Source organism: Sphaeramia orbicularis, chromosome 10 (assembly GCF_902148855.1).
Source record: "Sphaeramia orbicularis chromosome 10, fSphaOr1.1, whole genome shotgun sequence".
Lineage (NCBI taxonomy): Eukaryota > Metazoa > Chordata > Actinopteri > Kurtiformes > Apogonidae > Sphaeramia > Sphaeramia orbicularis.
Genome location: NC_043966.1, coordinates 24,788,700 through 24,807,984, shown reverse-complemented (window position 1 = coordinate 24,807,984; position 19,285 = coordinate 24,788,700). Strand labels below are relative to the sequence as shown.

Sequence of the window (19,285 nt, the reverse complement as noted above, 5' to 3'; positions counted from 1 at the left end):
GTTTGTCTTCCTTCTGTATTTTCTGCCAGAGACTTTGATGAAATAATGATGATGATAATTAAATAGTTTCATAATGAGTTGGTCGCCCAGGTTTACATCATTATGTTGATACAGTTGACTTAACTCTTCAAGACCTAAAACTATTTTTGTGGCAACTTACAAATGAATGTTTCACTATACTTAAATTTTTCTAAGTGATTTATTACCATTTATTGTAATATTATTCTCTGCATTTTGCAACTTTCCTATTTTTAATTTACCAATGGTATAGGTGTTCATAAAAGGTTGTTATAGCAAAAGCAAACTGGAGAAAACATGAATTTTTCAGCAATTAGTTTCGATTCTATTAACTAAATGTAAAAACAAGTGTGCAACCACTGTCCAATTACATGGCTTTTACTGGTGAATCAATGTTGCAGAAGATGAGAATGTTTCCACATTCAGTACAGAGTCAATGAACGTCCAAATGGGTCATATCTGATGACACTGAAAAGCTGTGAAACTGCATATTACCTGGATTATTAACTGTATTGATAGGATTAGTGGTTCAAACATGATTAAACATTGTAGATCAGTGGATGCTCTTGGTTGCTGGCAGCTGGTTAGGTCTTTGAGGGAGAAAATGGTTGACAATGTGGAGGCTTTCTTGCATGACATTAATTTTGAAAATGTGTTTTTCAGAAATTACACATGAACCTCAGCTAGATGGGTCTATACTCCTCCGCAAAAACCAAATGAAATGCCTGTCATGCACTTGAATTTCCCTCTATCTATCTATCTGTCTATCTATCTATCTATCTATCTGTCTGTCTGTCTGTCTGTCTGTCTGTCTGTCTGTCTGTCTGTCTGTCTGTCTGTCTGTCGGTTGGTCGGTCGGTCAAATCTTAGCAGTAATAACTAAAGAGCAAAAAGGTATTACTGTTAAAAAAAAAGAAAAAAAAAGGTCAATACCTCAAAGAAAGTAGTGCAAAAATACAACCAGAAACAAGTCCAAGGCACTCTGATACAAAAAAAAATTCTTTTTTTTTTATCTATAAAGACACCATTGACTTTGGAGAATCAGTATTATTTGTTGTTTGATTTAGATGAGAACCAGGTCCTAACATGGGTGATAAGATACAACCTGTAGCAAAAGACTTAGTGAGACTCTGCTGCCCTGACATCAGTGCAGAAATCACTTGTCTTGTAGGAGAGAACGGGAGTCTTAAATTAGATGAGAGCTCTGCATGGGGCCAGTGTAGTAAATAGAGAAGAAAAGCGGTATTGGAGAGGTCTGGAGGCGGTTGATCGGGGTGTATATAAATAACTCCAGCCACCTCCTTGTTGAGGAAGATGCAGATTTATCACCAGCCTACTGCTGCAAATCCACATCTCATCATCTAGGGCCTCACTCGGGACCTTTAAACTGTTTGACTGCTGGAGTTGTCCCCACATTGTTATCAGCAATGATGGACAGGTGTTGTTTATCCTGCAAAGATGGGTGTCTAGGTGGTACCATAACACAGCTGTAAACAAACACAAAAATGATAACCCTGATTAAAAACAGCTAATTTTTGTTGCTTGGATGTTTTCAACACTCTACCACTTCAGTTTTAATGTAGATAAAAAGTCAATACCACTGATATTTACGTATAGGTGTTGTATAAGAGAACGCACTTACAACTGCCAAAACCACCAGTAAATGAATATGATGTATCAGTCACTGAATAAAGTTTAAAGCAAATTTTTTACAAACATCTGCATTATGGGATCATCAAGTTTTCTTCTTCAAACAAACACTCATAGTCAGTCAAAATAACACTGTCTGATAATCTTCATGTGCTGCATCAGCTGATAGTTTACATTATAGCTCTGTTTTTAGACAGAATACAGCCACAGTAAACCACAATCACCTCCATTTGTGTTGTCAATAGATGCATTAAAGATCTGTTTGGATTCATCCAAAACAAGTTCAGAACTTTCACAGTTTACTCTGAACCACGGATCAACAAATGACAAACTTAACATAAGAATATCACGTAACAACTTTATAGCTTCATAAGCCTCATTATCAAACTGATCTGTGTAGAAGAAACGCAGCATCAAACTCCATTTAGAGCTGTGTTTATTGATGAAAACAAGGACAGATCTGTTTTCTGTACTGAAAAAGTTGTTTCTTAGTGGTTCTCATCCCATCTTGTCACTTTCTGATATTTTGGTCAAAGGGCCTGTGGTGATTGTTTTCTCCACTATGGGAGACCGCAGAATGACTCACTACTCCCTCTAGCGGTCACTTAAATCCCCCAGCTTAATGGTTTTAATAGATTTAGTTCATATCTCTGCAATCCAATACATTGGCATCTTTGGCACAACTTTAGAGCTCTTTATTGTAATCTCTACTGATAATGGGTCATTTTTCAATACTGAAAATAGAAATACCATGTATAGCTCTTTTAAACTGTTTTGAAGAGAAATGTGCTGCTTGATGGTACGTGACTAGAAATGATTCAAACCAAGAAAGCAAAAAAAACTGGATGATACATTTTTCAGTACTGTTGTAAAGGGTTTTAAAATAATCAACAAACAGTTGTATTTTTGACTGATTTAACCGATTATGTTACAAAATACATCTAATATCATGTCATCTGTAATATTTGGCGAATTACACTTTCAAAATAACCCTCTGAAAATTGTTACTCAGTATCCTCTCATTTGCATTAGATGTCACAAAACTGAAAATGCTACAGACAAACAACCTAATATCACTGCATTAAAATGCAGTTAATTTGTATTATTCCAAATTAAGGAAATATATGAGCAGTGCTTTATGCCCATTACACTGCACAAAGCTTCATTTTTAACATAGAAAGTTGTTTCAAATCACTTCTTATTCATAATTTGAACATAAAACATTCACTGATGTTTATTACTGAACATTACCAAATCTTCCCCAGAGGGATCATTAAGAGTTTCATCTCATCTTATAACAGCTCTCATTACAAAAGAAAGCCAATATGACTTCTTACCTCTATTGTGCTACCATTTTTGTTAGAATGGTGACTCCAATTATGCTCCATAATGCTTTCTTCAACTATTTTGCCTGATGAATTTATCAATAACAGGTTATCTGTATTTTGCAAAAGCTCATCATGCAGCACAATATATTAATGATGAGTTTTACTTAGAGAGCACTTCCAAAACAAGGATCCTAAACACTTAACAGGACACATAACAGTGACAGATGCCCATGTGTGTTGGTGTTGCAGGCTGCAGGCCCAGCAGAAGGAGTGGTTGGCGTCGCAGGCGGAGCTGCTGGCTCAGGGCTCGGTGCTGAGGGGGGAGCTGAGCGCCTCCCAGCTGGAAAAGACTCGACTGGAGGGGGAGCTGAGCACCCTGAGGGAAACCAACCAAAGCCTGGACCTCAGCAATGCCCGCCTCACCAGCCAGTACCAGGTATGAGCCGCACACAAACACGACTGTAGATACTAACACAGGTGTTCACGCTGACAGTAGAAAGGGATTTAAAACTTCGTGGCCTGATTACATTATGGTATAAATAATACAAAAAAAAATTACAATTTAAACAATTGTTGTGAAATTAAAGCAGGTTTATTTAGGATCATTGCAGGTTTTAGAGATTGTTTTACATAGTGGGCAAGAAGAAAATTGAAAGAATCAACAAACAGGAAAAGCAATGGGCTGATTCTGCTCTAATAAGTGATATATAGTCAATTTCAGTTTAAATTTAATAGTAGCCCAAACAGCTCATGAATGCTAAACATCCAGTAAGACGTAGAGGCATTATTGCCTTCAGATCAGCTTTATTTGTCCATGTGATGTAGTCAAACAGGTGTTGAATATTGAATATGTTCTTCAAGCAGGAAAGTGCCCAGTTGTTTGAAGGATAAAGCAGGTGGCCACTGACTTTGGATAAAGGGTTTATGAAGTTAAACACCAGGTGTTTCTTTCTGCTGCTTCATCCAGCTGTTCTCCAATTGACCACTCTTATAAAACCTGGTGGAGGACATTTGGTCTTCTGATACACAGTATGTGCAAAAAAAACATCTCTGCATGAAAAAACACATCACAAATGTCCGTAGGACTTAGACCATGAGCAGCTCATGCTGATAATTTTAACCATATTTTTATCCAGGTCACTTCTTAAAGTTAGCATGTACATCTTATTCAGCCCCCACAGGAGCTAATACACCATTGAAGCCTGTAATCTAGCTTCCCCTTCAAGTGGTTTTTACACAGGAACAGGTGGTATCAGTTGTCACTTTTAAATACTTTTTTGTTGAAGTTTTAAGACTTCAGTCTTCTTCGGTTTTGTGTATTGGCCTTGGATTTCAGCCTTGATTTTTGTCTCTTAGTCTGTACATTCTCTGAGTTCAGGATGTGTTTAGGTGGCTCAATGAGCAGCTGAATAAGGTATTCATGTGTTTTTTCAGTCAATGAGTGTTGGAGTGCTCTGACCTGCTGCCACTGATGCCTCACTATGTCAGCTTCATTGAGTTTACATCATTATCTGCTTTGTCTGTTTATATTAAGTTTTGAAACCAATAACTTGGCAATTCACAGACATTTGTTTTGCTTGTATTTTATGTTTTATACCACAAAATTGTTGGTTTGGGCCATTTTATGAGCTGATTCTGCTTTTCAGCGAAGCCTTGAAAGACATTTTTTTTTCTTGTTCTGGTTTATAGTGTGCATTGTGTGAATAGGTGCAGTACAACATGTGCTTTTTGATTCTATACAATATTAACAGACACGCTAAATCAGGATTTTACAGACTGATTACACCATGAAGTATGAATGTTGCCAAATGAACTATTAAAATATATCTCTGGAGGCTTATGTGCGCTTATGTGTTTTCAGCTGTTGACCCAGCTGAAGGGGAACATGGAGGAGGAGAACCGACAGTTAGCAGAGCAAACCCAGAGTCTGCTGAAGGAGAACCGGGCTTTACTGGAGCAGAGTCTGGAGCGGCGAGATCAGCACTACACACAGCAGAGGGAGTACCAGTTAGTACACACACAATGACCACAAACATGACTGAACCGTGGGTTGGTTAAAGGAAGGCAGGTCTCACTTTCATGTAGAACATTTAGATGGTGTTATAAAGATGACAATGAACAGTGATTATCATTTGTTAATATTTTTAATTTAGCAGGAAGTAACTTGAAAACACCTATATGACAAAAATATCACAGTCCAGCAGCAGTCAGCATTTAAATGACTAATGACTTCACCCCTTGAAAGCAGCAGTGTAATGTAGTTTTTTTGGCATCACTTGACAGAATTACCTCTCAGCATACTGTAATTCAATGGGCTGAGAGAAATAAGAATTCTACCCCCTTCTGTGGCCCCATGGACAAGAAGAGAGTTAAATACAGGACTGACAGCTATAATTGTTGATCACTGATTCTGCTGCTTTCCTCTGTAGCTTGGAAAAGTAGCTTCACTTTTCCACAGGAGCATGAAATAGCATCAGGTCATCTATCTTTACATTAAGGTGTTTGATTTGGGCTGTGGAGCTGTAGATGGAAGGTGTGTGTTCTCAAATTCTTGTGTTTTCCACCACTTATTTCCAGCAGATTAACATCCGATGATCCTTTTTGTAGATTACTGATCATTTATATTTTACTTTTTACAACCCTGCATAGCAGAATTGAATTTAGCAAAGTAACATCTTTAATGTGAAATTACTAAGAAAAAAACTTTTAATATTATGTATTGCAGTATTATGTAATGAAGTTATAAATTAGTCAACAGCAAAGCAGCACTGAGGCTACTGATGGTTAAAGAAATCCTTCACCATCAGAGGATGACTGTATAACACTTCTTATGAGCAGGTTCCAGTTTTGTTTGTGTTACATTCACAGCCAAGAAAGTGGGAAAAAAAATCGAAAAGCAAACATATGGCACTACAATGAAAATGGCAAGATGCAAGAGACAAGATATTGGGCTGTAAATAATACAGTTTCAGAAGCAGATATATAATCTGCTTTTTAAATGTTTATGAATTTGACAGTGGATGTAAGTTTTACAATGTTTCTAGGAAAACTCTGAATACTATCATTAACATTTTGTGCAAAACCAGGATCCACAAACCGCACAACTACCAGTGGCAGTATGTTTCTGGGCACATAATGAATGTTCATCCAGCTGTAGTCTAAAGTGAGTTACACAAGTGCAAATGTGCAATTTCAAATGTTTTGAGTAAGAACTTTACTTGTGCAGAAATAAAACTCTTAAAAAACGTCTAAAAACAAAAACCTGTCACTCTTGATCAAAAAGCTAAGATATCTTTCATCAGAGTTATTTGATGAAGCATCATCAGACCAAGGTTTGACTAAAATGCCTGTGTTGCCTTTTTAAAGTAGTTGGAGTGTTTTATTCCTGTAATTAAGGTATTTCCTTAGCCAAGTAAACTGCAGTGTGGTTCATTAAGAGCGAATATGTAATCCAGGCTCTTGGATACTAACCAGAGGTGGAGGTGGTTGGATGTTATCTCATAACCAGCAGTTTGTCTCGCCTAAAAAACAAGCTTTAAAAATGAACACAAAGCGTTCGGACTGAGGCTCATATTCAGCTCTGTCTTTCTGTTCACAGCAGGAGAGAAGATGAAAGACAGGAGCACCATTAAGAGCTAAAATTACAAACAGGGAGAGAGTGGAATAAGTAACCTACCTGTTAGTCTATGTGACAGTCTGTGTGTGAGATAATACGGCAGATACTCAAACCCACTAAGTATCGTCCTTCAATGAATGTAGGTGTGATTGCACATTTTAAATAACTGAAAGACAGACTCACAGGTCGTCATTTACCTCAGAGACAAACATATATTGTCGTGTTTTAGCAGCATGAGTTTTTTTTTTTTCACTTAAGTTTTTATTGAATTTTTTTAAACACATAATCAGCAAAAACAACAAAAAGTGAACAAACAAACCTTGCTTGGGTACACTACACGACCTTACATTCACATTATTCAGTCCTTCTTCCATTACGGGTTCTGTAATCAGTCCATTTATTCCATTTTCTGTCCATTTGTGCTTCTTGTAGTCGCAGTGTGTGTTATTTTTTCCATTGTATATATTCCTTCAATAATTGTGATCCTTTGGTCCTTTGTTGGTGGTTCTGTCTTTACCCAGTTCCTTGTAATAGCTTTTTTGCAAGCCACTAAAATTACCTTAACCAAGTATATGTCATTTCACATTACATTTCCATCAGACAAGTTACCCAAATACAGTACATCACAGCACATTGGAATATCAAACCCTATGATTTGTTGTAATACTCCACACATCATCTCCCAAAACCAGCCGCACAAGTCTTAATTTCAGTTTCATTTTGGCAAAACAGTATTTGTAAGAGCTTAAAGGATCTAAATACAAATTGATGGATTTCCAAATAAACAATTACATTTTTTGTGTGAAGCAAAACAAATGTGTTACTACTGTAGTGCAACTAATACAGCTAATTGTACATATAAACTGTATAGCTAATTCTTCAAGGCACTTATACTGTTTATATTTCAACTCAACTCTGGTGAAAATGACCAGACTACTTTGACAAAAACTGTAATTTTACCTTACATAACACAGGCTTTATCTAGTTTAACCTTCAGTTCCTTCATTAGCAGCTCAATATGCACATCCACTTAGCCTCTCATGTACCCAAATATTTGAAGGATTATACTTTTTTTTTATTAAAAACAACAGAGTTACTCAATAACAAACATCCAGCCAAGGTAGCAGCAGCACAGAAACTTTGTGTTGACTGAGGTAAAATTTCTAGTTTTCTCCAGGAGCCACATGCATTTGAAAGAAATGTTATGTTAGACACCAGAGTAAAGTAGCGAAAATATTCTTATTTTCTTAAATATTATAGTGTTTTGACTGTCATCTGCTGTATTTTACTCCAAACAATTGTTGCTGGTTTAGGAATAGCTATTGCACTTACAGTTCCGCAGCTCTTTTTTTTTTTTTTTATATAAGAGCCTTGAACTCTACCAGGGAGACCATCATTAATTTGTTGCATGTTCTGGATATTATTCCATAACAAAGGCACAAAATAGGAGAGAGACGTTTTATCAAAGTCAGAGTAAATCCTCGGTACACTGTCGAGCATCTATCAAGTGCAGTGAGTATCATAACAGCTGTTGGTAAGCGATAAAAGATTACGGAGATAAGAAGCAAGTTTACCCAATATGGCTTTGTAAATAAAAATTTACCAGTGCTGCTTGTCTTCTTAAGCTTAATGAACCCAGGAAACCAGACCATCAAGTACACAGTGATGTGGTGTGGATAATGAATCAGATATAAAGCTTAGAAAATTGTGATAAACTGAGTCTAGGCTGCAAAGTGAAGAGGAGGCAGCATATATGCAAATAATGTCCCTGTAGTCTAAAACCAGCATCCTCAGCTAGTGGGTTGTGAACCATAAGTGGGCTGTGGACTTGTTTGGACTTGTTTCCTGGAGTGTAAGGCAAAAAAAAATTGTTGGACTTTTATTTTGACAGACATGACGTGCATGAAGAAATGCAGTGGGTTGGTTATTGCCGTGGTAACACCATCACCTGATTGAAAGATGACATGACAGGCTAGTTTTATGTTGTCATTTTAAGGCAAGAATGCTACTATGGGTTTATGAGCATGTTGCATATGACTTTGCAAATACTGACTGACTGAAACTCTGAGTGCTTTCTTAACTGAGCATGAAACCATTAAAACTGAAATATCGTCTAGAATAGAAGAGCTTGTTTTGTTGTGTTATGCAGTTAAATTTATTCATTTTCATTAGAAGCAGCAGCATCCAGGTGCAACGTTCACAACTATGTGATCAGAGGAAAATGTGTTTTCCGACATGAACACCAACACAAAGCTGAGAACCACTGGTGCAGAACAATTAAGAGTGAAGCCAGGGAGTGTATTTCTAACTTGTAAATTAAGTCAGATCCTCATTCAATAGTTAAAACAAAAAAACATCACCCCCAGATATCATCCCTATATATCAACATGTTGGATGAAACTTTTTTTAGTTGAATTCTGTTTTATCTGAACATGTCATCAGTCTGTGGGATCTGGGGGTGAGCTCTGAAGAGGATGAGATGTATTTTCATAACATTAAGAACCAACTTTAAAGCACACAATGAGGCTGACAGCTGTTGAACATTAGTCTGGAGCTGGTCTGACTCAGAGAAAAGGGAGGTGGGTAGACGACGGTATAATTTACATAAGGACGCACTTTAGTTGTAAGTACGTCCTTCCCGATGTTATTTATGAAAGTAGAAAATAAACAGTGACTAAAATTTAATGTTGGGGCTCACCTTCATAAAACCTGGAGTGTGATCATCACTATTGTATATACACACAAACTCCTCCCTGAACCACTCATAAAATGAGGCACTGGCCTTTTTGTGGTCACCTTTCCTCAGGTTGGACATTATGCTACTTGATGTTGACAGTATTTTCACTGGGGGTAGACACGTTTTACACTGCACAATAATGTCAAAGCCATTTTCTGATTTCAGAAGAAAAACACAGTTGAAAGGCACCCCTGAAAGGCATTCTTGTCTGTTGACATGGCCACCTGTCTTGGCACACGGTATCATGGCAGACTCAGGTGGCTTGGAGCAATGCACATTGATTTGACTGGCGAATGAGAGGAGCGCTAATTCAAACAAGGAAACTAATGAAAATAACAGCTACTGCCAAATCAATGAGCTCCTGTTTACATGTGAAGACATCCTCCACAGTAAAAAGTTACAAATCCAAAGAGGGAAGGTGATGTTCTCCCAGTTTTATATTCTCATCTAACCCATAATTATCACCATTTTAATATGAGCTCCAAACTTCTTTCCTCAGTGAAACAATACTCAAGTGAAACAGAGCATAATTACATTTATCTTAACATATATATGTGTGTGTGTGTGTGTGTGTGTATATATATATATATATGTGTGTGTATAGAGTGAGAGAGAGAGAGAGAGAGAGAGAGAGAGAGAGAGAGAGAGAGAAATGAGGGGTAATTATGTATTTACCCCACATTACTGATTAAAAAAGTACTTCTGCTGGAATTTTACAAGGTAAGAGCAAATATATAATAGTTGTGACAGGTTCATAAGTTGTATTTACATTTTTTTTGTTTTAGTTTTTGGTTTAATTTAGTTTCAGTTGGTTTTACGGAGCAAACATCATTGCTGTATTTTTTATTTTGTGGAATAAATTGCCTTAGTTTAGAATTTATCCACATTTAGTATGGGTTTTAATAAGGAAAGGATGCATGGTCAAAACCACTGTTATGGTGGGAGGAAGCTGGAGTACCGCAGAGAACCCATGCACACATGGAGAGAACATGCAAACTCCACACAGAAAGAGCCCATTGTTAATTCTAGATCACATATTGTGCGGAACCATTTTATTCTTGTATAAAATGAACATTAACATCAGTGAAACTGAAAACAAACATGACTGTTTTAATTCAGGCTTTTATTTAATTTAGTGTAATTATTTAATGAGGGTTTAAAAACTAATTTTTAAAAAAATTTCTTACTAATTTCTTTTTTAGTTATATGAGAAACACAAAAATCAGCACAGCCAGTGGCGCCATCATTAAAGATCCAGTTATGTTTCTAAAATCCCTACATTTAAAGAACTAAATGTGACATTTTCTAGCTGAAGTTTTTTCATCTGTACCACCAGTGATCCTTTCCACCCACAGCTGTGTGTCAGTATCCAGCTGTCAACTGAGTGTCAGCGACTTTCTGTACTTTTAAACATTTTTCATCTAATGAAGGTTTTATTGAGCATGCAGACTCTTTCAGTTATATCCTTCATTATGCTTTTTTCACATCACTGCTTGAACTCTGACCCTCCTGCTCACCACCACTACATAACATTTAATTTCAGGTACACAGTATCTTCTCTGATGTGCTGGTTAGAAAAGAATTTAGTCAAAACATCACAGCAAGTTCTGTTTCTCTATCATGAGTGGAACTGGAATGGACTAGGACACTCACTACCTGTCATGTTACACATATTCTCCCAGCATTGTGGCTTTTATTAGCATTGATGGTAAATGCATTACATGAATGCTTTCTTTTTTTCCCTCATTGTTCTCTCAGCTTCTTTGTTCTGTCTCTGGTGGTTTCTTTCAGAGAGAAGCTGAGTGAGCTCCGCCGGGAGAAGCAGAAGTTGGTTGAGAAGATTATGGATCAGTATAGAGTCCTTGAGCCCAGCATGCAACCTCCACCCAGCAAGGCCAAGTACTGTGTCAAAACAAATCTACCTGCTCACTGAGACAGTCTGCACTGATAGTGCAGTATGTTAAACCCCTGTAGTGATACAAGCCTATTTAGTTTTTATTTGAATACTCAGAGGAGAGAACAAGATTTCTCTAACAGCACTAAATTAAGTCAACAAGTTGAACATAGTGCCAGCTGCTATCGTGTGGTGAAAGTGACAAACTCTGTATGTATAAACATAAAGGGTGTTCTGATCAAGAAAGTCAAACATGCAGCCACTTTTTAGAATATAAACAAATAGAATAGAATAGAAAATGTCAGTGTATGAAGCTTCATCCAGACAAGTGGCCCCAATCTTATTTTTGTGTTCCTATATGACTGACATCTATTTTTTCACATCATTGTGAACAACAAAAAACACATGGATTTGTGCTTCCAGACATCCCCAACCTATCTGCTTGGTGTCCTGCAGTAATTACGTGGCTGCACTGGTGATGCAGTTTCACAGCTTTCTTTCCACTTTTGCCTAAACATAGTGTCTCCTATAGTATCAGCAGACAATTTGACATTTTTGCACAAGCTGTTGTCCTCCATAGTGCACAGGGAGCAGCGGCATCAATGTTGTTGCTGTGTGTTGCATTGTAACTTATGTGAAAGGCTGTTTGTAATGCAGTGCAATGCTTTCAAAAATCAGTCTGGATACAATGTGGATATGCCAAACTCTGAGCATGGCCTCCATATTGATCCTGAATTAGATACAGGTCAGACTTTATACAACACAAGCTTAGTCTCAGCAGTCACAAAGTTGAATAATGTTGCTCCAGATCAATATTTAGAAGAAATAGCAGCCATTACTCCTTAGAAAGTCATAATTTAAAATGTGTTTTGTCTGCATCTGCTCACAAATCCACTGTCTTCAACTGCACCTAATCTTCCATATGATAGTGTAGTGCTTATGATGCCTTTGTTATTGCACAGCTCTGGATTGTAACCAGCTCACAGATGAGTTGAATTTTTGCCACATTGAAAAATAAGGTGAACAACTAAACTAAAAAAACTGATCTGAGCATTAAATCTGAGGCTTGTAGTGTGAATGCAGCCCTAGAGAAAGCCATGTGCAGCAGAGTGGGCTTTAAAAAAAATGATGACACTGACAGATAGGTTGGCTAGTGCACAATTTGGCAGAAACTGAGTGAAAAGGAAGGTGTTTGTATTTAAGCACAGATTGAGGGTTGAGGGACAGGTGTGCAGGTGGGCGTGGAGGTCAGGTGAGACAGGATGGAGGAGCAACAAGGGGTTATCAGAGGTCTGGGTCAGAGTAACAGCCACAGGGAGACGTAGAGAGGGACAAGGACCACAATCGCTACGATAAAATTAATGTAGCAGGATGACATTTTGTGCACTGAAATTACAAGGTGATTTTTTTTTAACAGTTATGAAGTTAGCAAAGATTGTGGTGACACTGCCTTTTAATCACTCTCCAGACATTTGGCAGCATTTTTGCACAATAAATTAAACATTTGCAAAGCATTGTGCAAAAAAATGTTGCTAAATCAAGTGGTACAAATTAATATGATAATGACATTTTAATAATGTTTCTTTTCATAGTACAAAAATCTTTTTTTGGCTTAAAAATTGACTTCTGGGAGCTCCAGAGACAATTTTTCGCACATCACAGAACGTACATTTTGGTGCCAAAAATGCAATTTGTGAACAATGCAGCCACTGACACTTGGCAGCTGGCGGTTGCTTCTGGAAAATCAGGGGGCTCTGGTAGAGAGTACTTGTGTCAATGTGCACACAGATAAACACTCCTCTAACTCACCCCCGTTTTGTAAATAGTCCCTGTCCTCTGTGTCCTCATAGGAAATCTAACTGGATTGCAGACAGGATGAAGAAGCTAATCAAACCACGGGGAGGAGGAAGAGAGGGACGCGCCCTCTTCACCGCCGCAGGCAGTGTGGAGAACCTGGCCGACAGCACTGAATTTACATCAGACACACACACACCTCAGCTGGGTGAGACCACACACACACACCCTCCACACCAGCACACTGGCTCTCTTTCACACACACACAAACACCAGTCAACTGGCTTTCACAAAGATATGCTCACATACTCACCCCATCAAGCGAGGCTACGGGCATGCATACAAATCATCTCATGACTACCAAGTGTGGTCGACGTTGATACCACTCTCTTCTGCTTAGATCTCTCACAGCGGAGCGCCAAGACTTACTGAGGCTGGCTTTCTCTGCTAACCACATGTTGAAAAGAAAGAATTTGCATGGCTTCATTTTCTATCTATGCACCTTGGCCATGAACACATTTACCAAACATCACCGCAGACATTTTTAAAGCCAGGTTTTCAATCATAACGTGACCGTGTTTATTTCCTTATTATTACCAGTAATGGAAACGTTTGGCAAAAAGCATTGCTTTCCAGGTTGGTGCTGTACTGCAGGTTTGTCCCACCTGATGGCACACAGTGTAATATTTCATGGGGAGGCAGACAGATGTTGACAGTCATCTTGGCGGATTTCCTTGAGCACTGGGTATACGTTCATCCCAGAGTCTACTTGCCAAGAATTTACTGGTGTTAAAATGCAATTAACTCTCACGTCCCTTCCATCTGTCTCTTTCCATAAATGTATTTTAAATAACAAACTAAAAGGGTACTCAGAGAACACAGAGCTCTACAAAGGCCAAGAGTCCACTCTAGTTCTTATTCCATTATATTATAAAACTCTGAACTCAAGCTAGTGATTTCTTTCTTGTTTGTCACTGGTTTAAAGTAACTCTCTTGAAGATTTTCATTAAAATAGACGTGGGTGTTCATTCTCTGTCATCATCAATTAAGACTATGGTGACTGATGTTATGACCCACTTATATTCCACTTATTAAAAAAAAGAAAAAAATCATCACAAACACCAGTGACATGCCTTCCATCACCAGGCATGTATTTTTTTGCTCAGTGTGAAGTCGTGCTGCAGGACAGTGACAGGTGAGGAGTTTGAGGTAGGTGGTTATGGGTTACCTGTCAAACTGTAACACAGGTGTCCTCGGGTGTTAAGAATAGACACGTCTTCTTCTGCCGAATGTTTAGTGACATCAGAAAACTATGTCCCTGAGTCCTAATAATAGATCATTACTTGTCCAGAACTTCAGCTACAATCAGACTGAGATAGGAACTTTGCATTAAAATGGTGATTGTATTATATGGGGGTGTATTCATCTGGTAAAATTCTGAGCTCTTGTGGCTTAAGTACAATTAACAGCAACAAAGGAAAAACACATTTAAAGATTTGATGTTCTCTGTTCACTCGCTTCACACTTCTGCTCTTAAAGTACATGTGTTATTCTATTGTTCTATTATTGTAAAATGTAGTTATATCCTACTGACACCAACAGAAGCTAATCCTGAATTTAACATTAACTCTAACCCACGTTAAGATGCTACTGGAAGTGAAAGGGATGAAGAAGAAATAGATTCACTACCCTGTGGTATCCACACACAGCAGGTGGTAGAACTACTGTTAGATTATCAGCTGAGGCACTGATCATGATGATGGTACATTAACACTATGTACCATCATCATGTGTAATATCTAATTCTGTGGTAATACACAGAAATGGACGGACCAAACACCTACTGACAGAGTGAACACACACCACAGATAAAGTCTAACTCCATGCGAATCACTGTAATCGTAGTGGTTTCATGGCCACAGGTTCCAGCGGTTGGCTGATGATGGTGTTGGACGACATCACACTGTTCTGATCTAAACAGTGTAGCTCTATTTTTCTAAATAAACAGGCTACATCAGCAGTTACAAAATACAGGGTTTGCACAGGTGCTTGAAATCCTTGAAAATGCTTGAATTTCAATGTTGTATTCTCAAGGTCTGAAAAATGCTTGAATTTTAGTTTAAGTGCTTGAAAGTGCTTACAATTATAACTCTGTGATGTGATTTATTTATTCATTTTTAATATTAATTCCGCCAGGTTAGATGGCAAGCCAAAGCTACTTACAGAGAGGTGATACATTTTGAAAAATAAAACTTTATGTCAAAACAGAAAATTAGCGGCTGCTCTCAGGTCGACTACATTTTTATCGTAATATTTGGCTCAGTGCGAGAGTGTCTGAAGGACGCCAAGTGGCTTCTTTTTTGGGGGAGATAAACCTTTGTGCTCTCCTTTAATTTCTAAACTTTTTGCTATTATGAAATGTAATTTTAGATGTTTATAGCATAATACAATGTACATGATTGTGATAAAAAAGTGACAAAAATAAAAATGAGTATATGTATCCCTGTAGATATGTATTTTACCCCAGGATAAGGTGATGTGATGGAAAAATTTGAAAATGACCCTTAAAAGTGCTTGACTTTGACCTTGAAAAATGTGTATGAGCCCTGATAATAGACCTGTCTCTGATGGGTTGTGTTCTGCTCACTAAGGCAGAATGTACATCCCATCTAACTTATGCTGCTCAATCACTGCATTTTGGTAATTCAGTTTATAAATCTATTAACAGGATGCTGAGCAATTTCTTATGAAAACGGGAAACTCAGTATGATGACTATGACACTAGATAACATCACACAGGCGACTGTTCCAACCTCTGAAAATCAGCCCTAAAAGCTCTGCAGTGAACTGGTGACATGTCCCCGCTGTGCCCCGTCTTCACCCATAGACAGCCGGGATAGGCTCTGACACCCCCGCGACCCTCATGAGGATTAAACGATTCAGAAAATGGAAGGATGGTTACAAAGGTCTTAGCTCTAATTTGTCAGTTGGTGCCAGATCTGAACTGTTTCCATCCTAAGTTAAAACTACTTTACACCAGTGCGTTGTAAAAATGCAGTGCAGAAAAACACAAAATCCACATAGGAATATCTTGGCACAGTTATGTTCCAAAAACACCTTAACTTTTGAAGGTGAAAATGAAGTCAAGCAGTAGCAGTGGTAGGTTGATCCAATTTTAGAGTTGAGCTCTATCTGTATAACATAGTTACTTTAGGTGATATTTTCAGAAGACTCTGAAATAGTGTGAACATTTGTTAACCATACTGCTACTTTTATTTTTATGTGTTTTAGTGATGTCATACCTTTTAAGAGTCGCACCTCCAGTTCATGCCAGAGGTGTGTGTAATCGCTCACAGATGCTTATGGAATGGTTAGGTGATAATTATCGTACATGGTGGATACACTGCTGCAAGGTGGATTGGGTTGATGGACAATAATTCAGATCCCTAATGTTTAGTTTAGTTTAGTTTAGTTTAGTTTAGTTTAGTTTAGTTTATTAGTTTGATCCCCATTAGCTGCTGCATACCCCAGCAGCTACTCTTCCTGGGGTCATCAACAACACAAAAACAAAGCACCAACAATTTCCCACAACTCACTCAACAAACAGGATGTACATACACTCAACACAACAACACAAAACCAAAAATCAGCAACAGCATACAATACAAAACAATTACAATAATAATATCAACAACAACAGAAAAATAAATAAATAAATAAAGTAAAAAATAAAATAAGTAAATAATAATAATAATAATAATAATAATAATAATAATAATAATAATAATAATAATAAAATAAAAAAAATATATATAATAAAAATAAATAAATAAATAAAAATTAAAAAAAATGTCACTAGAAATTAATTGTTCAAATGTGAAGTCTATTTAAAAATGTGGAAATTGAAGCTTATATTTTCTGCAGTGGTATCCGTGCATTCACAAGAAATTAAACATATACTAGCGCGTTGACTCGTGGGGGTCCATGGGTTCTAGATGTGGTAGTTTTTATGCTGTTGTGTATTTGTGCATGCTGTACCGCATTTGTCCAGCAGTCACCGCCAAAGCATTCTGGCCATCTATATTATAAAAGCCAAGTGATCTTTGTTTGCGTGCGTGCATGTGTGTGTCCGGGGATTCACACAAAATCTGGACAGAGCTGACTGCTGCAGTTTGGCATACTTTTGTGTTTTTTGGTCAAGGAAGAGACTAGCGAAAACAACAAGTTGATAGGACCAATATTTTGGGAGATATTAGTAATTTTGGAATACATTAACATTGCTATGGCCAGAATGCTTTGACGGTGACTGCTGGATAAATGCAGTCCAGCATGCAGGAATACACAACAGCATAAAAACTACCACATGTAGAACCCATGGATCCCCAGGGTCAATGTGCTAGTAGCAAAGTGATTATAAGACTAGTGTATTCCAAAATTACTAATATCTCCCAAAATACTGGTCCTATCAACTTGTTGTTTTTGCTAGTCTCTTTCTTGACCAAAAATACATACGTGTGCCAAACTGCAGCAGATTTTGTGTGAATCCCTGGACACACACGCATGCACACACTTGCGCACACACATAGAGGCCACTGGGCTTTCATAATATAGATGTAGATTAAAAAAAACGGCTTGGCGTGAAATGGCTTTACATCTTTGTCTCTTCAGTGTTAAGGAATGTGAAAAACAATACTACCATGAAAATCCTTGAAACCGTTTTTGTGTAATCCTACCAACAGAGAAACGGGACTCCTCATATAACCTGATGGGTGGAGGTAATTTTCAAATCTGTGACACCAACAACTACGGAATTAGAACTAAGACCTTTGTTACAGCAGCTACAGTCAGTTAAACCAGCCTGTGTTTGTGGTTTAATATTAGCTGTTAACCTGGGAATCTGAAGTGTTAAAGAAATAGTGACAGACAGGTGTGATCTGTCTGTCCTCATTGGTGGAGGTAATAACACCATTATTAATTCTCACTCTTTCTTACAGTTTCAGACCCCCGCAGTGCACCAGTGTCTCCCTCCACATCAAGAAAATCTCAAACAGAGCCAGATATTTCAGTTCCTGGGACCCCAGCGACGCGTTCCGGCTCTGGGGGCCGCCGTAAACTGGGGTCTCGTCACGGCTGGGGTCTTGGTCTGGCCAGGGGAGGTTCTGGAGTTTCCCAGTCTTTCAGCCCTGGTGACCATAAAACCCCTCCCCGGCTGCGGCTGCGCTCCTCCCAGCAACCTGGCTCTGTCCTCTGGGAGGGGGAGAAGAGCGAAACAAGTGCTCCCCCGGCAGCAGCCGCACCAGTTATGGGCCCAGACGATGTAGAGGACGATGAGGGCAGAAGTCAGGAGGAGAAAGTGGAATGAAGAAGATATTTGGCATGTCTTTGCACTTCAGAAAAGTCTATCCTCACAAATCCAGAAAAAATATGTTTGTTTTGTTTTTTAAGATATTAATAAATTGAAATTGTAATTGAGTGATTGAGTGTTGGTGTTTCTTTTACATCACAGATGTTTCTGATTAAACTGGCAGCATAGATTGAGCTATTTTAAGCAGCATATAACATTATACTTTATTCAAAAAAACCTTGTCAGTAGACAGTAGTGTTTGTGTCTGCATATTGCAATTCAAGTGAGCTGAGAAAAAAATAGACTTCTGTACCTCCTCATGGGATATAAAACAGATGATTGACAGCTGTAATGACCAACTACTGTCAAGACTCTGTCAAACAATTCTTTACAGCACAGACTGTCGCTGTGTTCGGAAAGGCCTGCTGCATATGACTGGCATACTGATTCTGACCAAAAGTTGTAAGTAGTAAGTGACAACCCTGAAAATCATCGGTATGCCCAAGACACCCAGATGCATATGTCTCCAGCCAGATTCCTCAGTATGCCTCTAGAACTATCTGTATCCTGCAATGCATTTAAGTCCCACTGTTTCTTTTGTCAGTGGCAGGTTGCAATTAGTGCCGTTAATGCTTTACCGCCACCTGCTCTGCTGCTGTTAGGCCAGAGTTCACTGATAAATGTGGGTATACAGCTTAGGAAATTTCAGTAAAAACAGCTGTGTGCTCTGGAGAACACATTCCACTACACGTGTAAGTACATAAAACAACCATAGTTTGCTAAACCATTTTCATACAAACTCATTTATGGTAATAAAGTTACTAAGCAAGTTAACACTTAATAGCACCTGACACGAAAAAACAACATACAGTATATTTCTGTAAAAGTCTGCAACCAGCTGGCA

At 38.1% G+C, this 19,285-nt stretch overlaps 1 protein-coding gene across 1 annotated transcript in view; it reads left to right on the top strand.

The window, feature by feature from the left end:
- The window catches only part of ccdc88b (coiled-coil domain containing 88B), a 64,696-nt gene extending 46,187 nt beyond the window's left edge, over window positions 1-18,509 (top strand). Inside the window, exons 23-27 of the mRNA XM_030145748.1 lie at window positions 3,246-3,432; window positions 4,858-5,003; window positions 11,141-11,248; window positions 13,094-13,245; window positions 18,032-18,509. Coding sequence (XP_030001608.1) covers window positions 3,246-3,432; window positions 4,858-5,003; window positions 11,141-11,248; window positions 13,094-13,245; window positions 18,032-18,399 — 961 coding nt within the window. The 3' untranslated portion in view covers window positions 18,400-18,509. The remainder of the gene's footprint in view (window positions 1-3,245; window positions 3,433-4,857; window positions 5,004-11,140; window positions 11,249-13,093; window positions 13,246-18,031) is intronic.
- The last annotated feature ends 776 nt before the right edge of the window (window positions 18,510-19,285 follow it).